Below are 21,526 nucleotides of genomic sequence, written 5' to 3'. Positions count from 1 at the left end.
CACCTGCTAGTTGCCGGGCCCTGTGGCAGGTCCAGGGATAAAAGGATGGTAAGATCCCAGTCCGCCCTGAAACACTGTGTGATTGGGCTGTGCACAGGGGCTTAAGGGGGTCCCAGCCTAGGGGAGGAAGGGAGGCCAGACAGGCTTCAGAGAGGAGAGGAGGCCTGCGCTGAGTCCTGAAAGGTGAATGGAAGTTTGCTGGTTGGGTGCAGGCTAGAAGGGAACTCCAGGCAGAGGGACCTGCTTGTGCAAAGGTGTGTGGACTCAGGAGAGAGTATTAGTTTGTGGGCAGCAGAGTGAGGCTGGGCAGAAGCCTGGGGTAGTGTGTGTGTGTGTGTGTGTGTGTGTGTGTGTGTGTATGGGGGGGTAGGTGAGGAGAGTAGAAGGCGGAGGGATTCTAGACCGGATGGCCCGGTACAGGAGAGGCCTGCAAGCCTTCAACAGGTGGGGAATTCAGGACAATGGGAGCCATTCGGGCTCTAAGAGGGGATCAAGGCAGTCAGGTTGGTGGTTGAGAGATAGACTCTGGCCCCCAGGAGGGGATGATTAGATGGACCTTGTCACACGAGGAGGGTGGCCACCCTAGATTTAGTGCCTGCTCTGGGTGGGGAGGGGGAGGGCCCCGCTGGCTGAAGCCAGCGCAGCTGCTCTGGGACACCTTCCCGTCCCTCCCTCCTCCCTGCCCCCGGCTCCTGTCTCTGTCACTCACAGGGCAGGGCCGGGCTGGGGCAGCCATGGCAGCCACGCTAATCTGGATTCCTCTCCTTGTAGGCAAGTTGGGATCTTCTTCAGGGCAGAGGCCCGGGATGGGGGTGTGGGAAGTTCCTCAGGGGAGGAGTCAGGGGTGGGGATGAGGCCAGGACCAGAAGGACTTTGGGGTGTAAATTCCACAGCCGGTGGGAGCTCCCGGGAACTAAGGCTGGGATCTCTGAGGGGTGGGGTGTCCTAGGCCCAGCCGGGCCTAACCGCACAGGCCCAGAGCGTCGTGGGCCCTTTAATGGGCTGGCTGGGCTGGCTTCTTTCTGGGTCCAGGCTAAATTTGGCCCTGGGAATGTGTGGGGGCTGTTGGGGCAGGTCCTCTCCCGGGGGATCCCCTTCACTCAGTTCCTACCCGCCTCTAGTGTGGGCCCTATTCCCCCTATATGTTGTGGGGGAGCCCCAGAATGGCTACCTGCCACCTCCAAGGGGTCCTGCCCTCCCTCCCCCAACTCCACTCTCTCCAACCTCCCGACAGCATGGGTTCTTTTCCAAGTGCTCTTAATACACACACGCACACGCACACGCACACGCACACTCAGACACACACCCCTCTCAGCCAGACATCAGTCCCTTCCCACTGTGACCCCCGACTGAGGGCCTAACATGAGGAGTGAAGGGGCTTCCATGAATCAAAACCAAACCAAAGTCTGGGTCTTGTCACTGATTAAAGTGTGTGGCACAGCCAGGACCCCACCGCATCCTTGCTGGGATCCAGCAAAGCCATCTGCCTCCTCGCTCACATTTCTCCTGTCCCTCGGGGACGCCAGGGGCTGGGTAGACAAGGCGAGCTCATTCCCTGGCCAGGACTGAGGTTGGTTTTTACGTTTGGGGCTCATGAGTTTCCACAGGTCTCCTGGCAGGGCTGGTGGGCACCGAGGCCCAGGAGACCACCCTGCACCCGCTTGTGGGCCGCGTCTTTGTACACACCCTGGACCATGAGGCCTTCCTGCGCCTTGCTGAGCATGTCGGTGAGAGGGGCCTGAGGGGCGCCAGGGTGGGTAGGGGTGCCTGGTCCAGGTCTGGAGAAGGCCCTCGTCGTGTCTCCAACCTTCTCTCCTTCCTTCCACCAGCTGTCCCACCCTCTGTCCCTGTCACCTACCATGCCCACCTCCAGGGACACCCAGACCTGCCCCGGTGGCTCCGCTACACCCAGCGAAGCCCCCATCACCCTGGCTTCCTCTACGGCACCGCCACCCCAGAAGATCGTGGACGCCAGGTCATCGAGGTACCAACAGGGACCCTGGTGGGCTGTGCCACTTGCAGCAGGGATCCAGTGTTCATTCATTGACATAAGTCACGTGCCTTTAATTTGGGGCGGTATCTCCGTCCTCTCCTGCCTGCCCAGCTGTACCACGTTTCTCCCCTAACCCTGGCTCTCAGCCCTCTACCCCATCCTCCAGGTCACAGCCTACAATCGGGACAGCTTCGACACCACCCAGCAGAGTCTGGTGCTATTGATTGGGGATCCAGAAGGTACCACCAGCCCTGCCCCACCCCACCAATGCCAGTCTTGGAGGCTCTCCCCTGGAAAGGGGTGTAGAAGGGGAGATTTTGGAGTACTGGGGAGGGGCAGGGCATCCTGGAAAGACTCTGGAGCTGTATTCTTGGCTGCTCTGCTGATAGGCTATGGGGCTTTGGGCAAGTCGTTGAGGCTGTGGGTGTGGGGGAAGAGCTTTTGAGGCTTGTGATGTGTGGGGTATTGAGGAGGAAGGAAGGGAGCTGAGGGGATACAGGGAGGAGGTTACGTTGGGAGGGCTTGAGAAGGATCCATGCAGGGCTGGGGGCAGAGCTGGGGGATGGGTGCAGCCTCAGGCACCCACTTGGCCCTCCCAGGCCCCCTGCTGCCATACCAGGCTGAGTTCCTGGTGCGCAGCCATGATGTGGAGGAGGTGCTGCCCTCAACACCTGCCAGCCGTTTCCTCACAGCCCTGAGAGGGCTCTGGGAGCCTGGGGAGCTCCAGCTGCTCAACATCACCTCTGCCTTGGACCGTGGGGGCCGAGTTCCCCTTCCTATCGAGGGCCGCAAAGAAGGGTAGGCATGCAACCCAGGAAGGCTTCTTGGAGGAGGAGAGGGCAGCTTGTCTTTTGTCTGGGTGGTTGGCATAGAACATGGGTCTCCCTAATTTCCAAGTGGGGCTTTACCCACCTTTTTTCATGCTCACCATGCCCATCTTCACTTCGCAGCATCATGACACTGTCTCCTTTCTTCTGGTCACCCTCTCATCTCTTGTCCTTCCTGGGCCCAAACCCTAGTTACCCTGAACTCTGCACTTCCTTGTGCCCATTAGGACATGAAATATCCATCCTTGTTCTTTCCTGGCGGGGACAAGGCCACCAGAAGACTGAAGTGCTCTGTGTACTCTCATCATAACCCCAGATCTCGGAGTGGTCGTAACCCCCAAATCTCCAGTGCCCAGTGATACCCTCCAATTTGCTGATGGTGGTTTCTATCTGGGCCCAGGGTGTACATCAAGGTGGGCTCTGCCTCACCCTTCTCCACCTGCCTGAAGATGGTGGCATCCCCTGACAGCCACGCTCGCTGTGCCCAGAGCCAGCCTCCTCTTCTGTCCTGCTATGACACCTTGGCACCTCACTTCCGCGTTGACTGGTGCAATGTGTCCCTGGTGAGAAGGGACCCTAGCTCCAGGGGTGGGGTGGGGCATGGCATCATGGTCTCCTGCATCCCACCTTACTCTCCCATCTCTCTGTTTCTCTTAAGTTGTTTCTCAGTTAGACACACACACACACACACACACACACACACACACACACCCTGAAGTTCTACCTTCTTCCACAAGAGGGCGACAGAATCCATGATCTGGACGAGGGATCGCTGTAGCTCCTGGAGCCCCAGAAGTGCCCAAACCAAGAGCCAGAACAGTCGCTCTCACGGGGCAGTTCTGAATCCCTTTCTCCACCAAAGACCTCTGTGTGACAGCTCTGTTTTTTCCTCTGAGGTGTCACCTAGCAAATCGACCTGCAATAAGGAACCGACAGTTCTCACCCCCGTGTTAGAAACCAAAGACGCTCATTATTGCTCTTTGGGATCCTGAGCTGAGGTGGTTAGGGCTCCTAGAGATCCTATTCCCAGGCCTAGGAACCTTTCCTGAGACTTGACCAACATTACGGGGACTGGTAATCCACATTCTTGAGCACTTGCTCTGTGCTAGGCACTATGCAATCAACAGATTTTATCCTCACAACCGCCCCGGGAGGTAGGTACCACTATTAGCATCTGACTTTACAGGTGAGGAAACCGAGACACTTCAAAGTCATTGCATCACAGCACTTGCCCGAAACAGAATTCAAACCCACGCAGTTGGACTCAAGAGCTGTGCCCTAACCATTGTACCGTCTCCTCGGATTTCTCTCCTGGCTCCTAGTCCTGCTTGGTCACAAGAGCTGGGGGAGGCCAGGCAGGAGGAATCCCTGTGGTTGCACAGAGTAGGGTGGCCCCAGAACTCCTGCCCTGTGCCCTGGGAGTCTCCGTGTCCAGCCACCCACCCCTGGCTCAGCCCTGGGCTCTCTGAGCAGGTGGATAAATCAGTTCCAGAGCCTGTAGACGAGGTACCCACTCCAGGCGATGGCATTCTGGAGCACGACCTGTTCTTCTGCCCTCCCACCGAGGCCACAGCCCGAGACTTCCTGACCGATGCACTGATCACCCTCCTGGTGCCCCTGCTGGTGGCTCTGCTGCTTACCCTGCTGCTGGCCTATGTCATGTGCTGCCGGCGGGAAGGACGGTGAGTGTGGGGAGCTGAGGGCAGGGAGGGCACTGGGGCTGGTGCTCACATTGGTGGGACTTCTTGTGGCACTTGTGCTGTCTGGGGACCCAGACCCCTCAGGGAGGAAAGGAGTGAGGAGCTCCTGGCCTGGCCTGGCCCCAGGAGGGGTTGTGGATAATAGCTAATCCTCTCCTTTGCTTTCCCACAGGCTGAAGAGAGATCAAGCCACCTCTGAGTGAGTATGAAAATCTGGGGGCTGGGTGGGAGCTCCCCTGGGTTATCAAGCTGGACCCTCTGACTTCCCTGAGCAGCACAAACAAACCAGATTACTCTGGAATGATGGGGACCATCCTTGACCTGTGAGCTCCAGCCCTGAGCTGGCTGGGTGCTGGCTTAACCTATCCTGACTTGGCGTTCTCATTTTCTGGTCTCCATGGAAGAATCTAATGTGAAACAGGAGAGCCAGGCTTCAGGGATCTGCTGCTACCCTGGGGTGAAGGGTTTGAGAAGCAACTTAAGAGGTTTCCAGCACACACACGCACACACACACATTCGTACACAACCACATAACTACACTTCCAGGTGAGTCAGACACATGGGGGTTCTAGGCCACGTTCTGCCTTGCAATTTCTGTGAACCTTTCTGGCCTCAGTTTCTTCACCTGCAAGCGGATGTAGTTGAATGAGCTAATGTCTATGGATGCTTTCAATTGCTCCAGCCCTCCCCCTGGCCTTACTTCCATCTCACCTGTATTTTGCCCAGGTTCCACCCCCCCATAGCCTTACCTCTCCTCTGTGCCCCCATACCTCTTTGTCTCCCCACCTCCCCTGAACCCCAGAGATTACAGGAAGCAGGTGTGAAATAAGTCAGGCTCCTTTTATTCGCACCACACTGAGCCCATGGCAGGCCTGGAACCCCGGCCTGCTTGCCCAGCCTGCCTGGTTAACTGCGGCGGCATTTGGCCATCCTGCGAACCCCCTTGATGAGCCGCTTGTGGCCCTGTTTGGAGCCCCTGAGCAACCGGCGCTGCCCAGGCTGGCGCTGTCCAGGCTGCCGCCGCCGCTGCAGTCTCTTAGCCTTGAGCCTGAACTTGGAGGCGTTCTTTTTGACCATGAGGAAGGAGGCCGAGGCCCCCTTGCCTGTCACCTGCTTGAGCATGCCCTTGTCCACTAAGCCCCTGAGCACTCGCTTGAAACGCCAGGCGTTGCGTGTCATGTTGTAGCCCCTGGTGGCAATGGCCTTCTTCAGAGTGGCCAGGGAGACGCGATTGCGTGCCCCCTTTTCCGCCACAATCCCCAGGATCACCTTGGATATGCTGGGCTTCCGGTGGGCTTTGGTGTAGGCACGGCGCCCAGCCTTGCTTTTGCCAGGGAGCCCCGACATGCTGGCCTGCTGGCCAGGACCCAGGACACTGTTGGAGGCCAAGGGTGCAGATGGGAGCGGCAGTGAAGTGTCTTTCTGCATCTCTTCCTGGGGCAGATGAAGGGAACTGGGTGTGAGGACCTCCAGGATGGTGGCTGGAATTCTCTACTGGGTTGCTCCTTGGTGGCTTAGGTGTGTCCCAAGTCCTGGTGCCCTTAGAGGCTTCCTTGTAGGGCTCTGGCCCGAGCCTTGCCCTGGGCAGCCAGAAGGAGGACCAGGGATGCTCACCCACGCTGGCCTCAGCAGACTTGTGCCTCAGGTGCAGGGGGTGGTGAGGTTATCTCTGTGGTGACCTCAGGAGGACAATGTGAGGCCATCAGAATCCTGTGAGGGTCACAGTGGCCTCATTGTTCCCTCCAGGGAGGAGCAGACAGAGATGCCTGGTAGTGTGGGCATCTGACATGACAGGCAGCCTGGGAAGAAGGGCTGTGGCTGAGTGAGCCTGTGGGTGGACCCACATGGTGTGTGTGTGCCTGCCAGCTGATTTAAGGGTGTTCTGATATTCCCAGTTGTTTTTTTGTTTTGTTTTTTTTTTTTTGAGTAAAGGTAGATTTATTTAGAGAGATACATACTGCATAGAGTGTAGGCTGTTTCAGAAGGCAAGAGAAAGGCCATGAGGTGTTGGGGTTGGGTGCTCAGGTTAAAGTAAAAGTAGATACACACTCCATAGACAGAGTACGGGCCATCTCTGAAGTTGAGGGACCGAGAGAGGCTGCCACGTGTCATGGTGTTGCCAGTTTTTATGGGCTCAGTAGCTTCATATGCTAACAAGTGGGAAGATCATTCTAACCACCCTGGGGAAGGGACTGGGATTCCCAGGAATTTGGCCACTGCCCACTCTTTGACCTTTCACGGTTAGCCTTGGAGCTGTCATAGTGCCTGTGGTAGTGCCATTTACCAGGATATATTACAATGAGCATATAATGAAGCTCAAGGTCTATGAGAAGTCAAATCTCCCACCATATTGAGCCTCAAGGCTCACTGAGGGGTTGAATCTTCCACCATTTTGGTGTTTATTGCTGTGTCATTCCTTGAATGGCTGTGCCCTGCTTCTTTCCCTCCTGTCTCATTCCACCCCCTCAGAGATTTTACTCCCAAAATCTTATGCGGGTGCTACTTCTGGGCTGAGTAGGAGCGTTGCCCCTGCTTATCAGGGAGTAAAAATCTCTGAATGACTAACCTAGGGGCCCCAGGGGCAGGACAGCCTTTTGTTTTTGCATCAGAGGGCAATATGGGCTAGAATCCTCACGTAGCCATCATCGGATGTGAGACTGTTGCAACCTGGAAGACACAAACTTTACCAAGAAATTAGAAAAAGTTTAAGAAGGAAGAGTAGGCTTATCACTATTAACAGTAAATGAGACCAGATGTCTTAATGTACAGGTTTTTCTGTGCCACACATTATCGATCTGAAGATAAGCACTCATAGGGGCCGAATTTTTCCTGGGCCAATAACCTCAGTTTTAAACCCGCCGTTTTGACCCCACCATCTCAACTCACTGGGTTAAGAAGTGCAAACATTTTTAGAATCAGAATTACACCGACATTTATGAACTTTTATGGGGACTAAAATTTCCAAAGTGAACAGAAATGTAGTTCCTTGATCTATCCAAGTTGATTTAATTCCTCAATCAACATTGATACAAAGCAATGAAAAGGATTTGCTTTTTTTTTTTTTCTATTTTCATTTTTATTTGGTAGATTTTTCCCCCCATTGGGATCAGTGATTTTTCTATGTAAATTTTACAAGGCTTAATTTTTTTGGCCTGAGCCAAATTTGATCAATTTTATCTTCTGCCGTTGTGGGTGTTCTCTTCTGACCAGCTATTTCCACCACGTCTAGCTTTCCTGGGGCAATTTTCTAGCTCTGATGGTGTCAGGAAAATCTGCTTCCTCTATCAATTTTGAATCAATAACCAATTTTACCATGTGCGATATTAGCCCTTGTTGGTTTGGATTTTCTGTTGATTTATTTCTACAAAATCCAATTCTTTTTTCTTTTTTTAGCTTTCTCAAGGCCTGCTATTTTCCAAAGTATCCACAAATTGTGATTCTGCTCCCTGTTTTTTGCCTATGTCAGATTTTAGTGGTCAGAACATCCTCCAGCTCAAAGACCCGCCCCTGGGATCTGTGTGCCTGAGGCAGGGCTGTGGGTGCCTGCGTGCGTGCGTGCGTGCGTGCGTGTGTGCATGTGCGTGTGCATGTGCGTGTGCATGTGTAGAAATGCCTGCCTGTCCATTTGTCTGCCCAAGTGCTGATGTGGAAGGACTATAGAGGAAGGCACTGTGGGTCTGGCTTCTTCTCCTGCTCTGGAAAAACGTCCCCAAAACATTTTTCCACCTGTGTGTGTTGCCAGAGTAATGAGACCCAGATGTGGGGCTGGGGGTGGGAAGGGGCCCTTGAACTACCCCCACCCCCACCAGGGGAGCATACCTGTCTGGCTGCCTCTGCTTCCATACTCTTCTCGCCCCCTTTCCCTCTCAGCCTCCCCTTGCCTGGGAATGGAAAATTGTGTTTTGGACAACTCAGTTTGCCAAATTCCAGACTCAATAGCTCATCTTGACCCTCCCCTAGCCTTAAGAGGATGACTCCACCTCCTCCTGCTGTTCCAGGAAGTACTTGGTCCTACTCCCCTGGGAGGAGTGTGGCTCATTCAGCAGGAAGCTAAAAAGTCTTTCCTGTCTAATCTTTCAGGCTCTAGCTGGAGTCTGTGCCCACTACTTGAGACTTGGACATGGGTGGGGATTATCTTCCTTCCCCAACCTGATCAGTAATCCAGTGCTAAGCATGATTGCTTCCGCCCTGCCTGGGAGACCCCCCCCCACACACCCCTTTAAGAAAACCAGTTCTTATGGTTTGTACTGAAAAGTCTGTGCCGTCTGCCTGACCCAGCAACCAGGTTGTCTAAAACAAAACATTTCCAGGCTGAGCCCCAAAATGTGGGTGGTTTCATGTGAAAGGGTTTGAACATATCCCTCTCCTGGAGGCCAAGTTCAGCAGTAATCACACTAAAATAAAACAACACCCACGATATTAATAGCAACTGAAGTTTCCCCATAATAATAATAATAACTACCATTTGCTGCATGCTGACCGGTAGACTTGTAAATGTTTTTCCTGTATGAACTCATTTAATTCATACAACAACTGCATGACAGTGGAGGAAATGGTGACACAGAGAGGTTAAGGAACTTACACAAGGTCCCACAGCCAGTAAGCTGTGGAACTCACATTCAAACCCAAAGCTGATCCTCATGCTTAACCATGCTTAAACCCTCCTTCTCAGAACGAACCAAAGTTGCCTCTGGACAGCAGAAAGCAAGCCCATGGGAATGTCCCATGAGAATGAGGCTCAGCCTTCTTAGGAGAAACTCAAGCTAGAGCTCAGGAAAGACTCCCTAATGGGTGTGGTGGTCGGTGCATTTGGGAGCTGCTGGGGTTTCCAGGGCGGGGCCTGGTTCCACTTCAAGGAGCCTTGGTGTGAAACACATACAGGGAGGAAGACTTAGTATCCTGAGCTGGGCAATGCTGGGGGCAGCCTGGGGCGGGGCAGGAGAAGGGCAAGGTACAACGGGAGCGGAACACGGGTCTGAGGATCCGAAAGATAAGCAGTCAAAGCCTTGCAGGAAAGAGCTCCGGCAAAGGCTAGGAAAAGGTGGAGGAAGTAGGTCGGCCCGACTGCTATGGGGGTGGTGGGGAGGGAAGGGATGCTCAGGGTGAGGAGAGAGTATTAGAAGAGGGAACCGATTGCTAGAAGGGACCCAGGAGGTCATCAGAATATAAAAACAAGATAAAGCCCAGCAAGCAATGGCCTCTGGAAATACATATCCTCTGTGGGTATCTATTCAAGTCTTAGTAGCTCAGGAACTCTTACCATGTGCCAGGCACTCTTCTAAACACTCAGCCTGCATTTTCTCATTTACTCTCAACAACAACCCTAGGAAGTAGGTTTTATTATTATACCCATTTTACAGTTGAGGAAACTGAGGCACAGACTGGTTAAGCAACTTGCAAAGGACATCCAGCTTTGAATCCAGGCTGTCTGCACCCAGATCCCATGCCTTAGTCACTGGACACTGAGCTGGCACCATAGAACTTTCTGTTTGTCCTTCCCCACCCATCATGTGTGTGCATCTTCCCCCACATCACAGGTGGGGAAGACTGGGGTGGCTCCGAGGTAGTGCCAAGCTGGGCCCCAAGTAGGGGCTGCCTCCCAGAGCTGATGACTGCTGGCCCTGTGCCCACAGCATCCAGATGGTCCACCACTGCACCATTCGAGGGAACACAGAGGAGCTGCGACAGATGGCAGCTAGCCGAGACGTACCCCGGCCACTCTCCACCCTGCCTATGTTCAACGTGCGCACCGGTGAGCGGCTGCCCCCCCAGGTGGACAGCGCCCAGGTGCCCCTCATCCTGGACCAGCACTGAGGGGCCTGCACAGGTGGGTCCGCAGGGAGATGTCAGCCTCATTTCTGGGAATAAGGTGGCCTCCATCTCAAGGCTGGGGCAGGTAGGGGGATGGGAAGAGATGCACCTCCACCTCCACGCTGCCTTCTGGAGGGCTGAGGGGTTCTGGAAGCAGGAGATCCAGGCTCCAGATCCCCTGGAGGGGGAGCCCCTTTGTAAGCTGTGTAGGGTGATATGGAGACAGGGTTGGGATTCAGGACTCCGAATGTCCAAGCTTGGTGGGCTCCTCATGGACAGGGCCAAGGTCCACAGGACACTGCACAGCCTGCAATCCTTGTTGAGCTTAATGTCACCGGCTTAGCTTGGCCCCATGTGAGCCCTGGAGAGCTCGGCTGGCCAGGAAGCAGCCACAGCTTGTTTTCCCCAGGTGGCCACCACCAGCACAGGCTGGCTCTGCCCCTCCCCCAAGGGCACACTCAGTCTCAATGCTGATGCTCCCTTGGGAGGACAGGCCAGAGACTAAGCCCCAGAGGGGCCATAGTTAAGGAGGGGGCCTCTCAATCCCTTTCTGACTCCTCACACTAGGCCTGGACCCTCCCCCACTGACCTGGCGCTGACGCTCAATTATCCCTTCTCCCCATGGTGGGGGTTGGGGGTGCGGGGGGGGGGCATGGACCAGAGTTTTCCCTCACCTGGAGGCAAAGGCCCAGCCTTGGGGCTGAGGGGAGGCCAAAGGGGCCGGAGCAGCCCACAGTCTAATGGTGGTGTCCCCAGGGCCAAGGACCCTGAGGAGGGCTGAGTATCTGAATATGGCATCCCATTGTTCAGAAATGTATAGGCGAGGAGTCATGAGGGCCCCAGGTTGCCCGTGGACCTCCTCCCCTTTGTCTCACTTTCCAGAATCCTTACCTTTGTACTGAATCCATCCACTTCTCATGGCCTCCACAATGACCTTCCCAGGCCAGCACCAGGATCTTGCTCCCGGACCTGCACAACAGCCTCCCTGTGGCCTCCCTGCCTCCTCCCTGCTCCTTCAGTCTCGCCTCCAGCAGCAGTCAGGCCCATCCTTTAAAAGGAACAGTCAGGGAGTCTCGCCTCTCTGCCCTCAACCCTCCAGCGCTTTCCCTTGACACCGAGTGAAGCCACACTCTTGGTACAGACCCGGTCCATCCCTCTGACCTCATCCCCTCCTTCCCTCCACTTGCCTGCTCCAGCCACACTACCTCCTAACACACCCTTGTTGCAGGGCCTTTGCTCCTGTTGTTCCCTCTGCTGGGAACCCCAGGCCCCTCCATGTCCACATGACTCCCCAATGAGTGCAGTGCAGACCCAAATGGCAGGTCCTCAGAGAGCCCCCTCCGGCCTGGCCTCCAGGGCACCCCGCACAGCCTCCTTGCTCTCTGAGGATGTGCTTTGTATGGGTGCCTCCTTGGGGTCAGCCACAGCTCGGGAATGTAAGCTCCAAGGGGGCAAGATTCTGTGTGCCCCCAGTGGGCGCAGTGCCTGCATGTGGTAGGCGCTCAGGAAGGAGAGGCCAACAGGGCTGGGCTGCTCAGAGCCCTTAAGGAACTTGACCTCCTCTCTGGGCAAAACGGGTGAGCAAGGCCATTGCTAAAGCTTCCACTATTATCTTCTGGGTCCTCTCCCCACCTCGATAGCCACTCTCCACCCGCTAGTCCGTTAGTTAATCCCAGAGCATCCGTGGAGGCAGGAGGAGGCTTCGCCAAGCAGTGCATGTGCTCAATAAACATTTGTTGACTGAAGGGCTCTTTAGGTAACCACCCCCTACCACACAGGCTCTCTGACAGGAGAGTGCCTCTGACCTCCCATTCACAATTTCTTCCTTTCCTGGGGGCCCCTCGTCTGGCCAAAACCAGGACCTGCACCGAGTCTGCTCTGATTGGAGGCTCCGTGCAGTCAGCCCGCTGTCTGGGGTGGCTCCTGTTTGATCCTTGTCCTTGTGAAGCGGGGGCTCCCGTCTCCCTGTCTCGTGCTCCCACCTTGGACCTCTGTGCTCTTCCCATGCCGGCCAAAGATGGGAAAGTCCGAGGCCAGCCCCGCTTTGGACTTTGCCTTGGGATATTGGCAGCGCCTCCCTCCCAGCTCAGCTACAGGAGCACACGGGAGCCTGGCTGCCAGCCGGGGAGGAAGTGGCCCAGACAAGGAGCTGGGAGGATGGCGTGACTGCGGAGGACAGCGGGCTGTGCCCGGGCACAGACACCCGCCCGACTGCACCTGGCAGCACGTGGGGACGGTGTGGACACACTCAGCTCCCCGTCTACTCCCCGAGGGGCAGGATTCCATCTGGCAGCCACACCCCAGCCCCTCACAACCGAGAACAAATAGCAGCTGTCCCCTCCATCCTGACATTTGACCTCACTCCTCTGTCCCCTCCAAGTGCCACAACCACACTGCCCACATGACCCCATGTGTCCACCTGCATCCCAGACCCAGCCCTCATGCATGGCCTGACTCTAGACATTTCCTCACCACCTCAAGTTGGTGAGGAGGCCCTCTGCCAGAAGTGGGGACACAGGGCACCCCTACAGCTAGCCTCAGCCCCCTGTGGACTCTTCTCCTTTATTCTTGAGACACGTGTACACACGTTTCACAGAGAGCTCCCTTGATGTATCTGTTGGGATTTGGAGTCATAGTGAGCAGGGCTCCGATCATGGCTCTGACAGTTTACTCATAGACATTAATTATAACTGTCTTGGGGCTTTTGTGAGAATTTGAGAGGACCAGGAGAGCGCCTGGCAACTGGCAGCTCACAAGAATGGAGACTTTAATACATACAAGCACTCCCATGGTCACCCCAAAACCAGAGGTTCATGAAGTTTCCCTGTCCCCTAAGATTCCAATTAAATGAGCTCAGTTTCCATTCTGCAAGTGGAGGCTGAAATTCACCTGGTCCTCGGCTCTGATCTGCTGTTCCATCCTGCTCTGTCGGGTATGGCAGCTACTGGCCTCCTGTGGCTGCTGAGCACTTGACATGTAGGTTCCAAATTGAGATGTGCTGCAAATGTGGTGATGAAATGATAATAGTTGGGGATATTGGAGTCAGTAAAAATATCTTATTAAAATTAATATCTCCTGTTTCTTTTAATTTTTTAATATTGCTGCTAGAAAATGAAAACTTACATATGTGGCTCACAATATATTTTTCTTGAGCAGTGCTGGTTTCATTTTCCTTCCTCTATCTCCACTGCAGATTGATCCAAACCCAGAACTCAGCCCGCTTCCAGAACACCCACTCACACCAGGCCTCTGCATGTGTCAGGGTTTTCCGAAGACCTGAGGAACGAGAAGGGTTTGCCTCACAGCAGTGAAGTCATCTCACACTTGAATATGTGATCTCCTTGTTCTAAAATGTGCTTTGGTCCCCACCCCACCCCATCTTCCTTTTCCTCCACTGTTTTATGCAGAGAAAACCCCGCTCTCTCCAGCACCCAAGTGCACAAACTCACCTTCCTCCCGGCCTTGCCGTGCACATCTTCTGCAAAGCGTTGGACTCTCTGTGTATGTAAGGGCCTGATTACCCTCCGAAACAAGGGCCATCCTTCTTCCCGGGTCTTGTCTCCTGGTCCGTGGACATTTCTCAGACCAGGAAATGGATGCAGCAACAGAGCTGCTCAGCATCACCGGGGTCCCAGCGGCCCTGGACTTCAGGATGGTGGCCTCCTCCAGCACGCAGCTCCTCCTCCTCTCCCTTCACTCCTCCCTGCTCTATCTGTCCCTTCATCCTTATCACACAGACCCTCTGGTGCCCTCTGTCCTGCCTACATGCACATACGGCCCAAATGCCTAGACACACGCATTCTCACAGCTCAGAGAGCATCTCTCCGGCTGCGGGTGTGTGTGTGTGTGTGTGTGTGTGTGTAAGCTGTCTCCACATGCACAGATCCTGCCCACCCCAAACACCCACTCATGTGCAGGGCCCCTCTGAACACAGACGTGTTTGCTCCTGGGTGGGTGCGTAGTCACAGGACGACTGAGGCAGACCCACCTCGCTCACCACACAGACTCCCACAGTCGTGGCCTTGTCTCTGAGAGCCCCATGTTCTCACGCGCCCCCACTCAGCCCCACCCGGCCCTGCATGCCCCCTCACCTGAGGCTCCCTCACTCCAGCTAGAAACCCCTCTCAACCTCACCCAGCTCTGTCTAAGAAGGTCTTGGAGGCACCTGGGAAGTTGAGGGTTAAGGAGTTGGAAAAAAAAAAAAAAAAAGAGGGAAAAGCCACCAAATTTCGGTTCTAGAAAATCCTGCCAGGAGTTGGGCTCCTGCCACAAGAGACCCAGGCTTCTGAAAAAGCAGCAAAAGTAAAAAACAATTCCAAATGAAGTCTCCTCCTTTTCTAGAATTATCCATCTGGATTTGACTGAAAAATCAGCTACAAGGATGTGGCCCGTCCTCTCAGAGAGAAGGCAACAATGAGCCAGCAGAGCAGGGTGGGGAGGCCACGCGGCGCCTCCGAGCGGGCAGCGGGTCTGGGGGAGCGGGCGTGGGCAGCTGTATTTAGGGCAGCAGTGATGTCAGGGGAGAGGAGGGCTTCAGTGGGGAGTGTGATACAATGGCCCCTTTGTCCCCCTCCCCTCCTGTCCGGCGTACACACTGGAACCACAATCTGGCCCCGCATCATGTGACACTGGGAGGGCCGCACAGCGGGGCTCTGCCACCACTCCTGCCCTGACGTGCGTCGTCCCCTTGTGTGCCCTCACACGTGCGTGTGCACACACTGCCTGCACATGCGCGTGCCCACCAGTAGATTTGCACACATGCAGTGTGCGGCGTAGTCACTGCTTTAGCTAGAGCTTTGCTGCCCAGCACCTTCGCCAATAGCTACGAGTAGCTAATAAGATAAATTACAATAAAATTTAAAATTTAGGGAAATGGGTATAGCTCCCCTAGGTAGAGGGCATGCTTAGCATGCACAAGGTCCTGGGTTCAATCCCTAGTACCTCCATTTAAAAAAAAGAAATTAAAAAAAAGTTTTAAATTGAGTCCTTCAGTGGCACTATTCACATGTCAGGCACTCGATAGCCACCTGCGGCTAGTGGCGACCGTACTGGACGGCACAGATAGAGAGCACTTTTGTCACTGCAGCAAGCACAGGCCCAGAACCTTCCATCACTGTCTGCTCCCACGCGGGGGCTGGTCTGCAGTTGCTCGTCCTCTCACACTTGCCCACACCTTTTCACATCAACGCTCACACCTCCACACTCTCACCTAGAGGGGCCACCTCTCCACCTCACCTCCCCTGTATCTTCGCCCGGACCCTGCGCCTAGCCCTGCATCACAGCACCTGGCCTCCGACCTCAGCTGGCTCCGCTCGGCCTGGAGAGAATAACACAGGGTGAAAACACGTCAGCCTAACGGTGGCACCGAGGTCTGGTCTTAATGCCAAGGTGAATTTCGCAGATGTGGATGGCTTTGGAAACTCCAAGGCGAACTCAGCCCCGGGGTTAGGCAGGAGAATGAAGGCACAGTGAGACATGTGAAACATAAAGGAAGGCCTGGAAGTTGAGAAGGGTGGTGCATCACGGGGAATTTTGTTCACCCTTTTTGGCTGGTATGACAGGTGTGGGCAGGGGAGGAGACAGTGACTGTGAACAGGTGGGTAGTGGCCAGGTAAAGCCTTTAATGTTAGGCTGGGGGTGTCTCTGGATCCCCCATGGAGGCAGATAGGGATGGGGCCAAGACAGCCAAGGGCCCCAGGGAGCAGGAGGTCCAGGTGGATGGGAGCTACCTAGGCTGGTGTCAGGCAGGCATCACCCATCAATCAACAGACTGATCAGAGGCTCACCAGGCAACTTCGGGTAATGTGCATATGAATAAACTTTTGTTTACCTGCCACAATTTCTAACTCTCTCTAGGCTAATTCTATGCTGTCCTGAATGTGGTAGAAGAGTGAATGATGAATTATTCAAGGCTGTAATTAACAACCATGACAACTTAATAACAGCCACAGTACTAGTATCAAAGGTGATGACCTCTGTGGACTCGTCCATCTCTCTGTGGACCCAAGGGTCTTTCCTGCCTTTGAGGCTTAGGCCCTGAGACCTTGGGAGAGAGGCAGGACAGCTTCTCCCTGTTTCTAGGTCTCTGGGTGCCTGGTCTGCTCTAGAGTTCTGACTCTCTGGATCCTCTGTGTCCCCTCGGACCTCACACTGCTGTCCTCCTTCCCTGTGACTGGGGACCTGACCAGTCACCTTCCCTCTGGGCACTTCAAACTCTCAGGCCAGCAGGGAGGGACAGGCAGAGGGAGAAGGAAAGGGAATGGAGAGAGAAGGAGGAAGAGGAAGCCAGAGGTTTTTAAAAGGAGAAGAAAGGGGCAGGAGGCAAGGGCTGGGCGAAATGACATCCCCAGGCCATTCCAAACCCTGGGATCTTATGTTTTGGGGACCTAAAAGGCCAAGGGAGACCTGAGGGGTCAGGGCCTATTGCTTTCGTGGTGGCACCAGGTACACGCCTGGACAGCAGCTCTCCAAGGTCCTGGGGAGGCTCTGCTGAGGGTCAGTGGTTTCCTCTCTCCTTCCCTGGGGAGCCCAGGAGAAGGAGAGGAGGCATTTCCCCCTCCAGGTCTTCTCCGGCTCTCAGGGCAGGCTCGGTACAGCCTCCTTGTGCTGCACTGCTGGCTGCTCCCTTGGAGGAACTCAGAGAGGGCGGGCGAGAAAGGAGACGAGGACAGATGACCCTCTGAGTTTCCCCAGGGAGAGGCTTTTCTGGCCGGGATCGAGGCCCTAGGTACTCCTTGCTGTCCCTCCTCCCTCGCCCAGCCACGGGCCTCCCAGTGCCCCTGGGGCAGTGCCATCCACAGCCCTCCAACCTTGCGGGGTGCTCACAGCAGAGGAGGGGCAGTAAGAGTTGATCGCATTGACAGGCTTGGGCATGAGGCTTGGGCAGCTCAGAATCTGAAGGGAGGCGTGTGTGTGTGTGCATGTGTGTGCGAGTGTGCATGTGTGTGCACGTGTATGCGAGTGTGCTGCACAAGTGGGTTGCCTGTATAGCACTGTGAGGGAAAAGAGGGGGTGGGAGAAGATTGCAGGAGAGAGTAGAGAGACAGGGTTAAGGCATGAGAAAGGCAAGAGGAAGGGGGAGGGACCATCGAGGATGCTAGATGAGCAGGGGGGAAGGGGCATAAACCCAAGGAGAGACGACCAACCACCCCAGAGCTCCCTTCCCAGGTCTCCCCTCCCCCGACTCCAAGGTAGGAAATTAGGAGGCCACTGCAGGTCTGTTTGGGTCATTTCCACATGCTTTATTCCAGCAATCAAAATAATTAAAAACATCTCAAATTATTATACACATACAAAATAGGTACAGAGTCTCTTGCTTCCTCCCACCCTTAAGGGGAAAAACTGCTTTGTGCTTTGGGAAATTGTGCTCTGAAACCCAGTGAGAGAGGACGCAGGACAGACGGAGAGAGAGGCCATGAGGATGGGATGCAGCTGAGAAGGAGAGGGTTTCAGAGGAAAGGTGGGGAGAAAGAGGCCGGAGGTGGTGAGAGGCGGCCGAGGGGATGAAGAAGAGGGTGGAGAGTGAGTGGCTCTGTCTAGAGCCAGCACTCTCTCCCTTCACGATAAATAGCACCTTTAGAAAATTCACAGGAGTCCCCATCCACAAGGAAAAAAAAAACAAAGAATAAAAAAAGACTTTGAACAGAAAGGAACATTTGCTGGCCTGAGGGGGGTGCATCTCGACTTCTATAGCACCAGTGATTCCCTCCCCACCCCACCCCATCACAGAGATGTAGCACCTTTGATATAAAACGGGGAGCCCCTTCCACCCTGCCCCCATCCCCGCCCCCACGCAGTTGCCCCGGTGACACACAAAGACAAGAACGAGGTAGTCCTTTAGGAACACAATTACACAAGGAACAGAGCAGTCTCTCCCACCAGCCAGGCTGCACAGGGGATGGACACGTTTCCCAAATCCGATGTTTCTGCTCTGTCTTGGCCCCTCTGACTTTCCTCCAAACCCGGTGGTGAAGGGCCAGTGGTCCCCTTGGCACACTCCCCTCAAAAACGAAGAGGAGTATGTTGCAGGGGCCATGGGGATGCCAGATGGTAAGGCTTCTTTGGCAGTCTGTGAACTCCAGGTCCCCCCAGGGTTTGGGGGTGCTGGGTGAAGGGAGTGGGCTAGGAGTGTGGGGGCCACTTGGGTGTTTTAGCATTGCCTTTGGTTGCTGGGCAGACAATGCAATGTTTCCTGTGTCTTTTGGGGAGACTCAGATTTGGGGAGCAGTGGAGGGGAGGCCCCAAGTAGGCATGGAGAAAGGAGCAGAAAGGGCAGCGTTGGGGTGTCATAAGCCCAACGGGCAGAAAAGGACTTACCCCCACATGGGTCTTCAAGCAAGTGGACCAAGCTTCCTTTTTTAAAAAGTTATTTATTTATTCTTTTTTTTTTTTTTTGGTAAGGTTGAATGCACTTTTGGTTTTTGGTCATGTTCAGTTGGTCAAAGATAAAAACTAAGTTTGAGAGATGAATGCAAAGGAAAAAAATATTTTCCAAAGTCCATGTGAAATTGTCTCCCATTTTTTGGCTTTTTGTGGGGTTCAGTTTGGGATGTTTGTCTGTTTCCAGGGTCAGGGGCGAGTGGACTGGGTGGGAGGGAGCCAGGTTGGAGTGGAGGGAGTTTACAGGAAGCAGACAGGGCCAATGTCGATGCCGAATTCTTGGTCTGGGGCGCCAACGTCCAAGGGGGCCACATCGATGATGGGCAAGCGGGAGGTCTTGGTGGTTTTGTATTCGATCACTGTCTTGCCCCAGGCTCCGGTGTGACTCTGGGGTGAAGGGGAGACAACGGGAGAGGGGTGTCATCCAGTGGGGCTGAGTTGGGGGAGGGACTGTGGCCGGCCTGGAAAGCCAAAGGCCAGAGTGGGGGCCCGCTGGGCTCACCGTGCAGCCGTCGTAGGTGACGCTGTAGGTGAAGCGGCTGTTGCCCTCGGCCCGGATCTCGATCTCGTTGGAGCCCTGGAGGAGCAGAGCTTTCTTGAGGTTGCCGGTCTGTTGGTCCATGTAGGCCACGCTGTTCTTGCAGTGGTAGGTGATGTTCTGGGAGGCCTCGGTGGACATCAGGCGCAGGAAAGTCAGCTGGATGGCCACGTCGGCGGGGTCGGAGCCCTGGCCGCCATACTCGAACTGTGGGGGCAAGAGAGGGAGGTGTGAGTAGCTGTGCTGGAGCTTCTAGTCCTGGCCGCCCTCCCTGGAGTCCCCTGAGAGAATCCCCATGAATCCCTGCCCACAGGCACCCGATGTCTGAGTCAGTATGACAGACCCAGGTCTCCTGCCTCCCAACCCAGCTCTGTGCATCCAACTGAGCAGTGGTCTGGTCCACCCATCCACCCAGGACCTACCCTCAGGCCCTTCTGAGCCCTGGGCCAGCCCATCTTATAAGAGTGGCTACAGGGTCCAGTTCCCGCACCTGGAATCCGTCGGTCATGCTCTCGCCGTACCAGACGTGCCTCTTGTCCTTGGGGTTCTTGCTGATGTACCAGTTCTTCTGGGCCACGCTGGGCTGAGTGGGGTACACGCAGGTCTCACCTGTCTCCATGTTGCAGAAGACCTTAATGGCATCCAGGTTGCAGCCTTGGTTGGGGTCAATCCAGTACTCTCCTGTGGCGGGGCAGGGCGAGATAAGAGTCAGGGGACACTGGGGATGGGGGCCCCTCAGGGCTCAGCCCCGTCACGGCAGGAGCAGGAGGCGCAGCCCGTGGCGCTCACCGCTCTTCCAGTCGGAGTGGCACATCTTGAGGTCACGGCAGGTGCGGGCGGGGTTCTTGCGGCTGCCTTCAGGACTGCGGATGTTCTCAATCTGCTGGCTCAGGCTCTTGAGGGTGGTGTCCACCTCGAGGTCACGGTCACGGACCACGTTGGCATCATCGGCCCGGTAGTAGCGGCCATCTCCCCCGGCCTTCTCTTGAGGTGGCTGGGGCAGGAAGCTGAAGTCGAAACCACCGCTGGGAGGACCAGGGGGACCAGGGGGTCCAGGAGGGCCGGGGGGACCCTGTGCAGAGAGGGAGGACAGTGGAGTTACCGGGGTTCAGCACTTTCGGGGCTGGAGGGCATGGGCAGACAAGGTGGAGGGCTACGTACAACAGGGCCAGCATCACCAGTGCGACCACGAGGACCAGGGGGACCGATGGGACCTGGGAGGCCGTTGAGTCCATCTTTGCCAGGAGCACCAGCAGAGCCAGGGGGACCCTGCAAGGAGGAAACTGGTTGGAGAAAGCCTACCAGAAAGCACGGCCCCACCCCTGCCCTGGCAGAGAAGCCCACCATACACTCTGCCTCCTCAGCCCCATTATGGCTCATTCTTACGGCCGGGCCAGGAAGCTTTGTGGGGTGAAGGACAGGAAGGGGGAGACTGAGGCCTGTGTGAGGTTGTCCAGAACCTCTCTTCCCTTCTTTCATCCCCTGCCCCAGACCCTTTTCCAGAGAGGCCAGAGACGCCTGTGGCCCAGGCAAAGGGCCCCGAAGTGAGCCTGGGCTTGGGACCCAGAAAGAGCAGGTAAATAGAAGACATGACTCACGCGGGGACCAGCAGGACCAGAAGCTCCGGAGGGACCTTGCTCACCAGGAGAGCCCTGAAGGAGAGATGCAAAGGCAGTTCAGGCTGAGTGTGGGTCAAATTCAGCCAGCAACCTCTCCCCGCTGGCCACCTCAGCATTCTGGAAGTCTAGCCCCAGGGTGCCCATAGGCTGAGACCCCGCCCCCCACAATCCCTTTTTGTGCACCCCTCACCCTCTCAGAAACTACTTGGAAATGCCCATGACTCTTCAGACCCCAGTCCCCACTAGGGAAGAGAATGCCTGTCCAGAGAGGGAAACTGAGGCAAAGTGCCTGCCACCGACCCATCACACAGCAGGGCTTGGGGAGATGATGAAAGGAGATGCAGTGGCAGCTGGGGGCTGGGGAGGGGCTGGGTGTACTCACGGGAGGACCAGGGGGACCCTGGAGACCAGAGAAGCCACGGTGACCCTTAATGCCTCTGTCGCCCTGTTCGCCTGTCTCACCCTTGTCACCACGGGGGCCTTGGGGTCCCTAGAAGAGAGATGGGGACAGGCTGTCAGGTGGAAGTTCCATTAGCACTGAGTGGGGTGCAGTTCACATGTGGACAAGGGTTCTGAGGACATGAGGGCCAGAGCAGCGCACTTACAGCGGGACCACGGGCACCAACGGGGCCAATGGGACCAGCAGGACCAGCAGGACC

At 55.5% G+C, this 21,526-nt stretch overlaps 3 protein-coding genes across 9 annotated transcripts in view; 1 reads left to right on the top strand and 2 right to left on the bottom strand.

Moving 5' to 3' along the window:
- The first annotated feature begins 628 nt into the window (after positions 1–628).
- Positions 629–17,791, top strand: SGCA (sarcoglycan alpha). 4 transcript variants are annotated; one of them, XM_010949124.3, is made up of 10 exons: positions 629–771; positions 1,608–1,727; positions 1,830–1,984; positions 2,160–2,232; positions 2,593–2,791; positions 3,221–3,383; positions 4,294–4,502; positions 4,693–4,719; positions 10,154–10,347; positions 13,525–17,791. In XM_010949124.3, the coding sequence occupies exons 1-9, from the start codon at positions 735–737 to the stop codon at positions 10,332–10,334; spliced, it is 1,164 nt and encodes a 387-aa protein (XP_010947426.2). In that variant the 5' UTR covers positions 629–734; the 3' UTR covers positions 10,335–10,347; positions 13,525–17,791. The 4 variants fall into 4 exon arrangements, with proteins under 4 accessions (XP_010947426.2, XP_074199116.1, XP_074199115.1 ...); XM_074343015.1 differs by having other exon boundaries at positions 675–771; positions 1,599–1,727; positions 4,387–4,502; XM_074343014.1 differs by lacking the exon at positions 13,525–17,791 and adding an exon at positions 11,214–13,452 and having other exon boundaries at positions 677–771; positions 1,599–1,727.
- LOC105064237 (histone H1.9) lies at positions 5,342–13,592 on the bottom strand. 4 transcript variants are annotated; one of them, XM_074343016.1, is made up of 4 exons: positions 13,455–13,592; positions 13,221–13,329; positions 11,223–11,379; positions 5,342–7,201 (listed from the first exon to the last, which is right to left on the bottom strand). In XM_074343016.1, exon 4 carries the CDS (start codon positions 5,946–5,948, stop codon positions 5,427–5,429), a length of 522 nt encoding a protein of 173 aa, XP_074199117.1. In that variant the 5' UTR covers positions 5,949–7,201; positions 11,223–11,379; positions 13,221–13,329; positions 13,455–13,592; the 3' UTR covers positions 5,342–5,426. The 4 variants fall into 4 exon arrangements, with proteins under 4 accessions (XP_074199117.1, XP_074199119.1, XP_074199120.1 ...); XM_074343018.1 differs by lacking the exons at positions 13,221–13,329; positions 13,455–13,592 and adding an exon at positions 12,137–12,263; XM_074343019.1 differs by lacking the exons at positions 11,223–11,379; positions 13,221–13,329; positions 13,455–13,592 and adding an exon at positions 8,340–8,746 and having other exon boundaries at positions 5,342–5,954; positions 7,087–7,201.
- The window catches only part of COL1A1 (collagen type I alpha 1 chain), a 17,600-nt gene continuing 13,621 nt past the window's right edge, over positions 17,548–21,526 (bottom strand). The window contains exons 44-51 of the mRNA XM_074343012.1: positions 21,473–21,526; positions 21,250–21,357; positions 20,847–20,900; positions 20,410–20,517; positions 20,038–20,320; positions 19,739–19,929; positions 19,213–19,455; positions 17,548–19,097 (exon numbers count right to left, since the gene is read on the bottom strand). Of these exons, the coding sequence (XP_074199113.1) occupies positions 18,951–19,097; positions 19,213–19,455; positions 19,739–19,929; positions 20,038–20,320; positions 20,410–20,517; positions 20,847–20,900; positions 21,250–21,357; positions 21,473–21,526 (1,188 nt within the window). The 3' untranslated portion in view covers positions 17,548–18,950. The remainder of the gene's footprint in view (positions 19,098–19,212; positions 19,456–19,738; positions 19,930–20,037; positions 20,321–20,409; positions 20,518–20,846; positions 20,901–21,249; positions 21,358–21,472) is intronic.

The sequence above is a fragment of the Camelus bactrianus genome, chromosome 16, assembly GCF_048773025.1.
Source record: "Camelus bactrianus isolate YW-2024 breed Bactrian camel chromosome 16, ASM4877302v1, whole genome shotgun sequence".
NCBI classification, from domain to species: domain Eukaryota; kingdom Metazoa; phylum Chordata; class Mammalia; order Artiodactyla; family Camelidae; genus Camelus; species Camelus bactrianus.
Note: the sequence above shows the minus strand (reverse complement) of the source record. Positions and strands in the feature narration are given on the sequence as shown.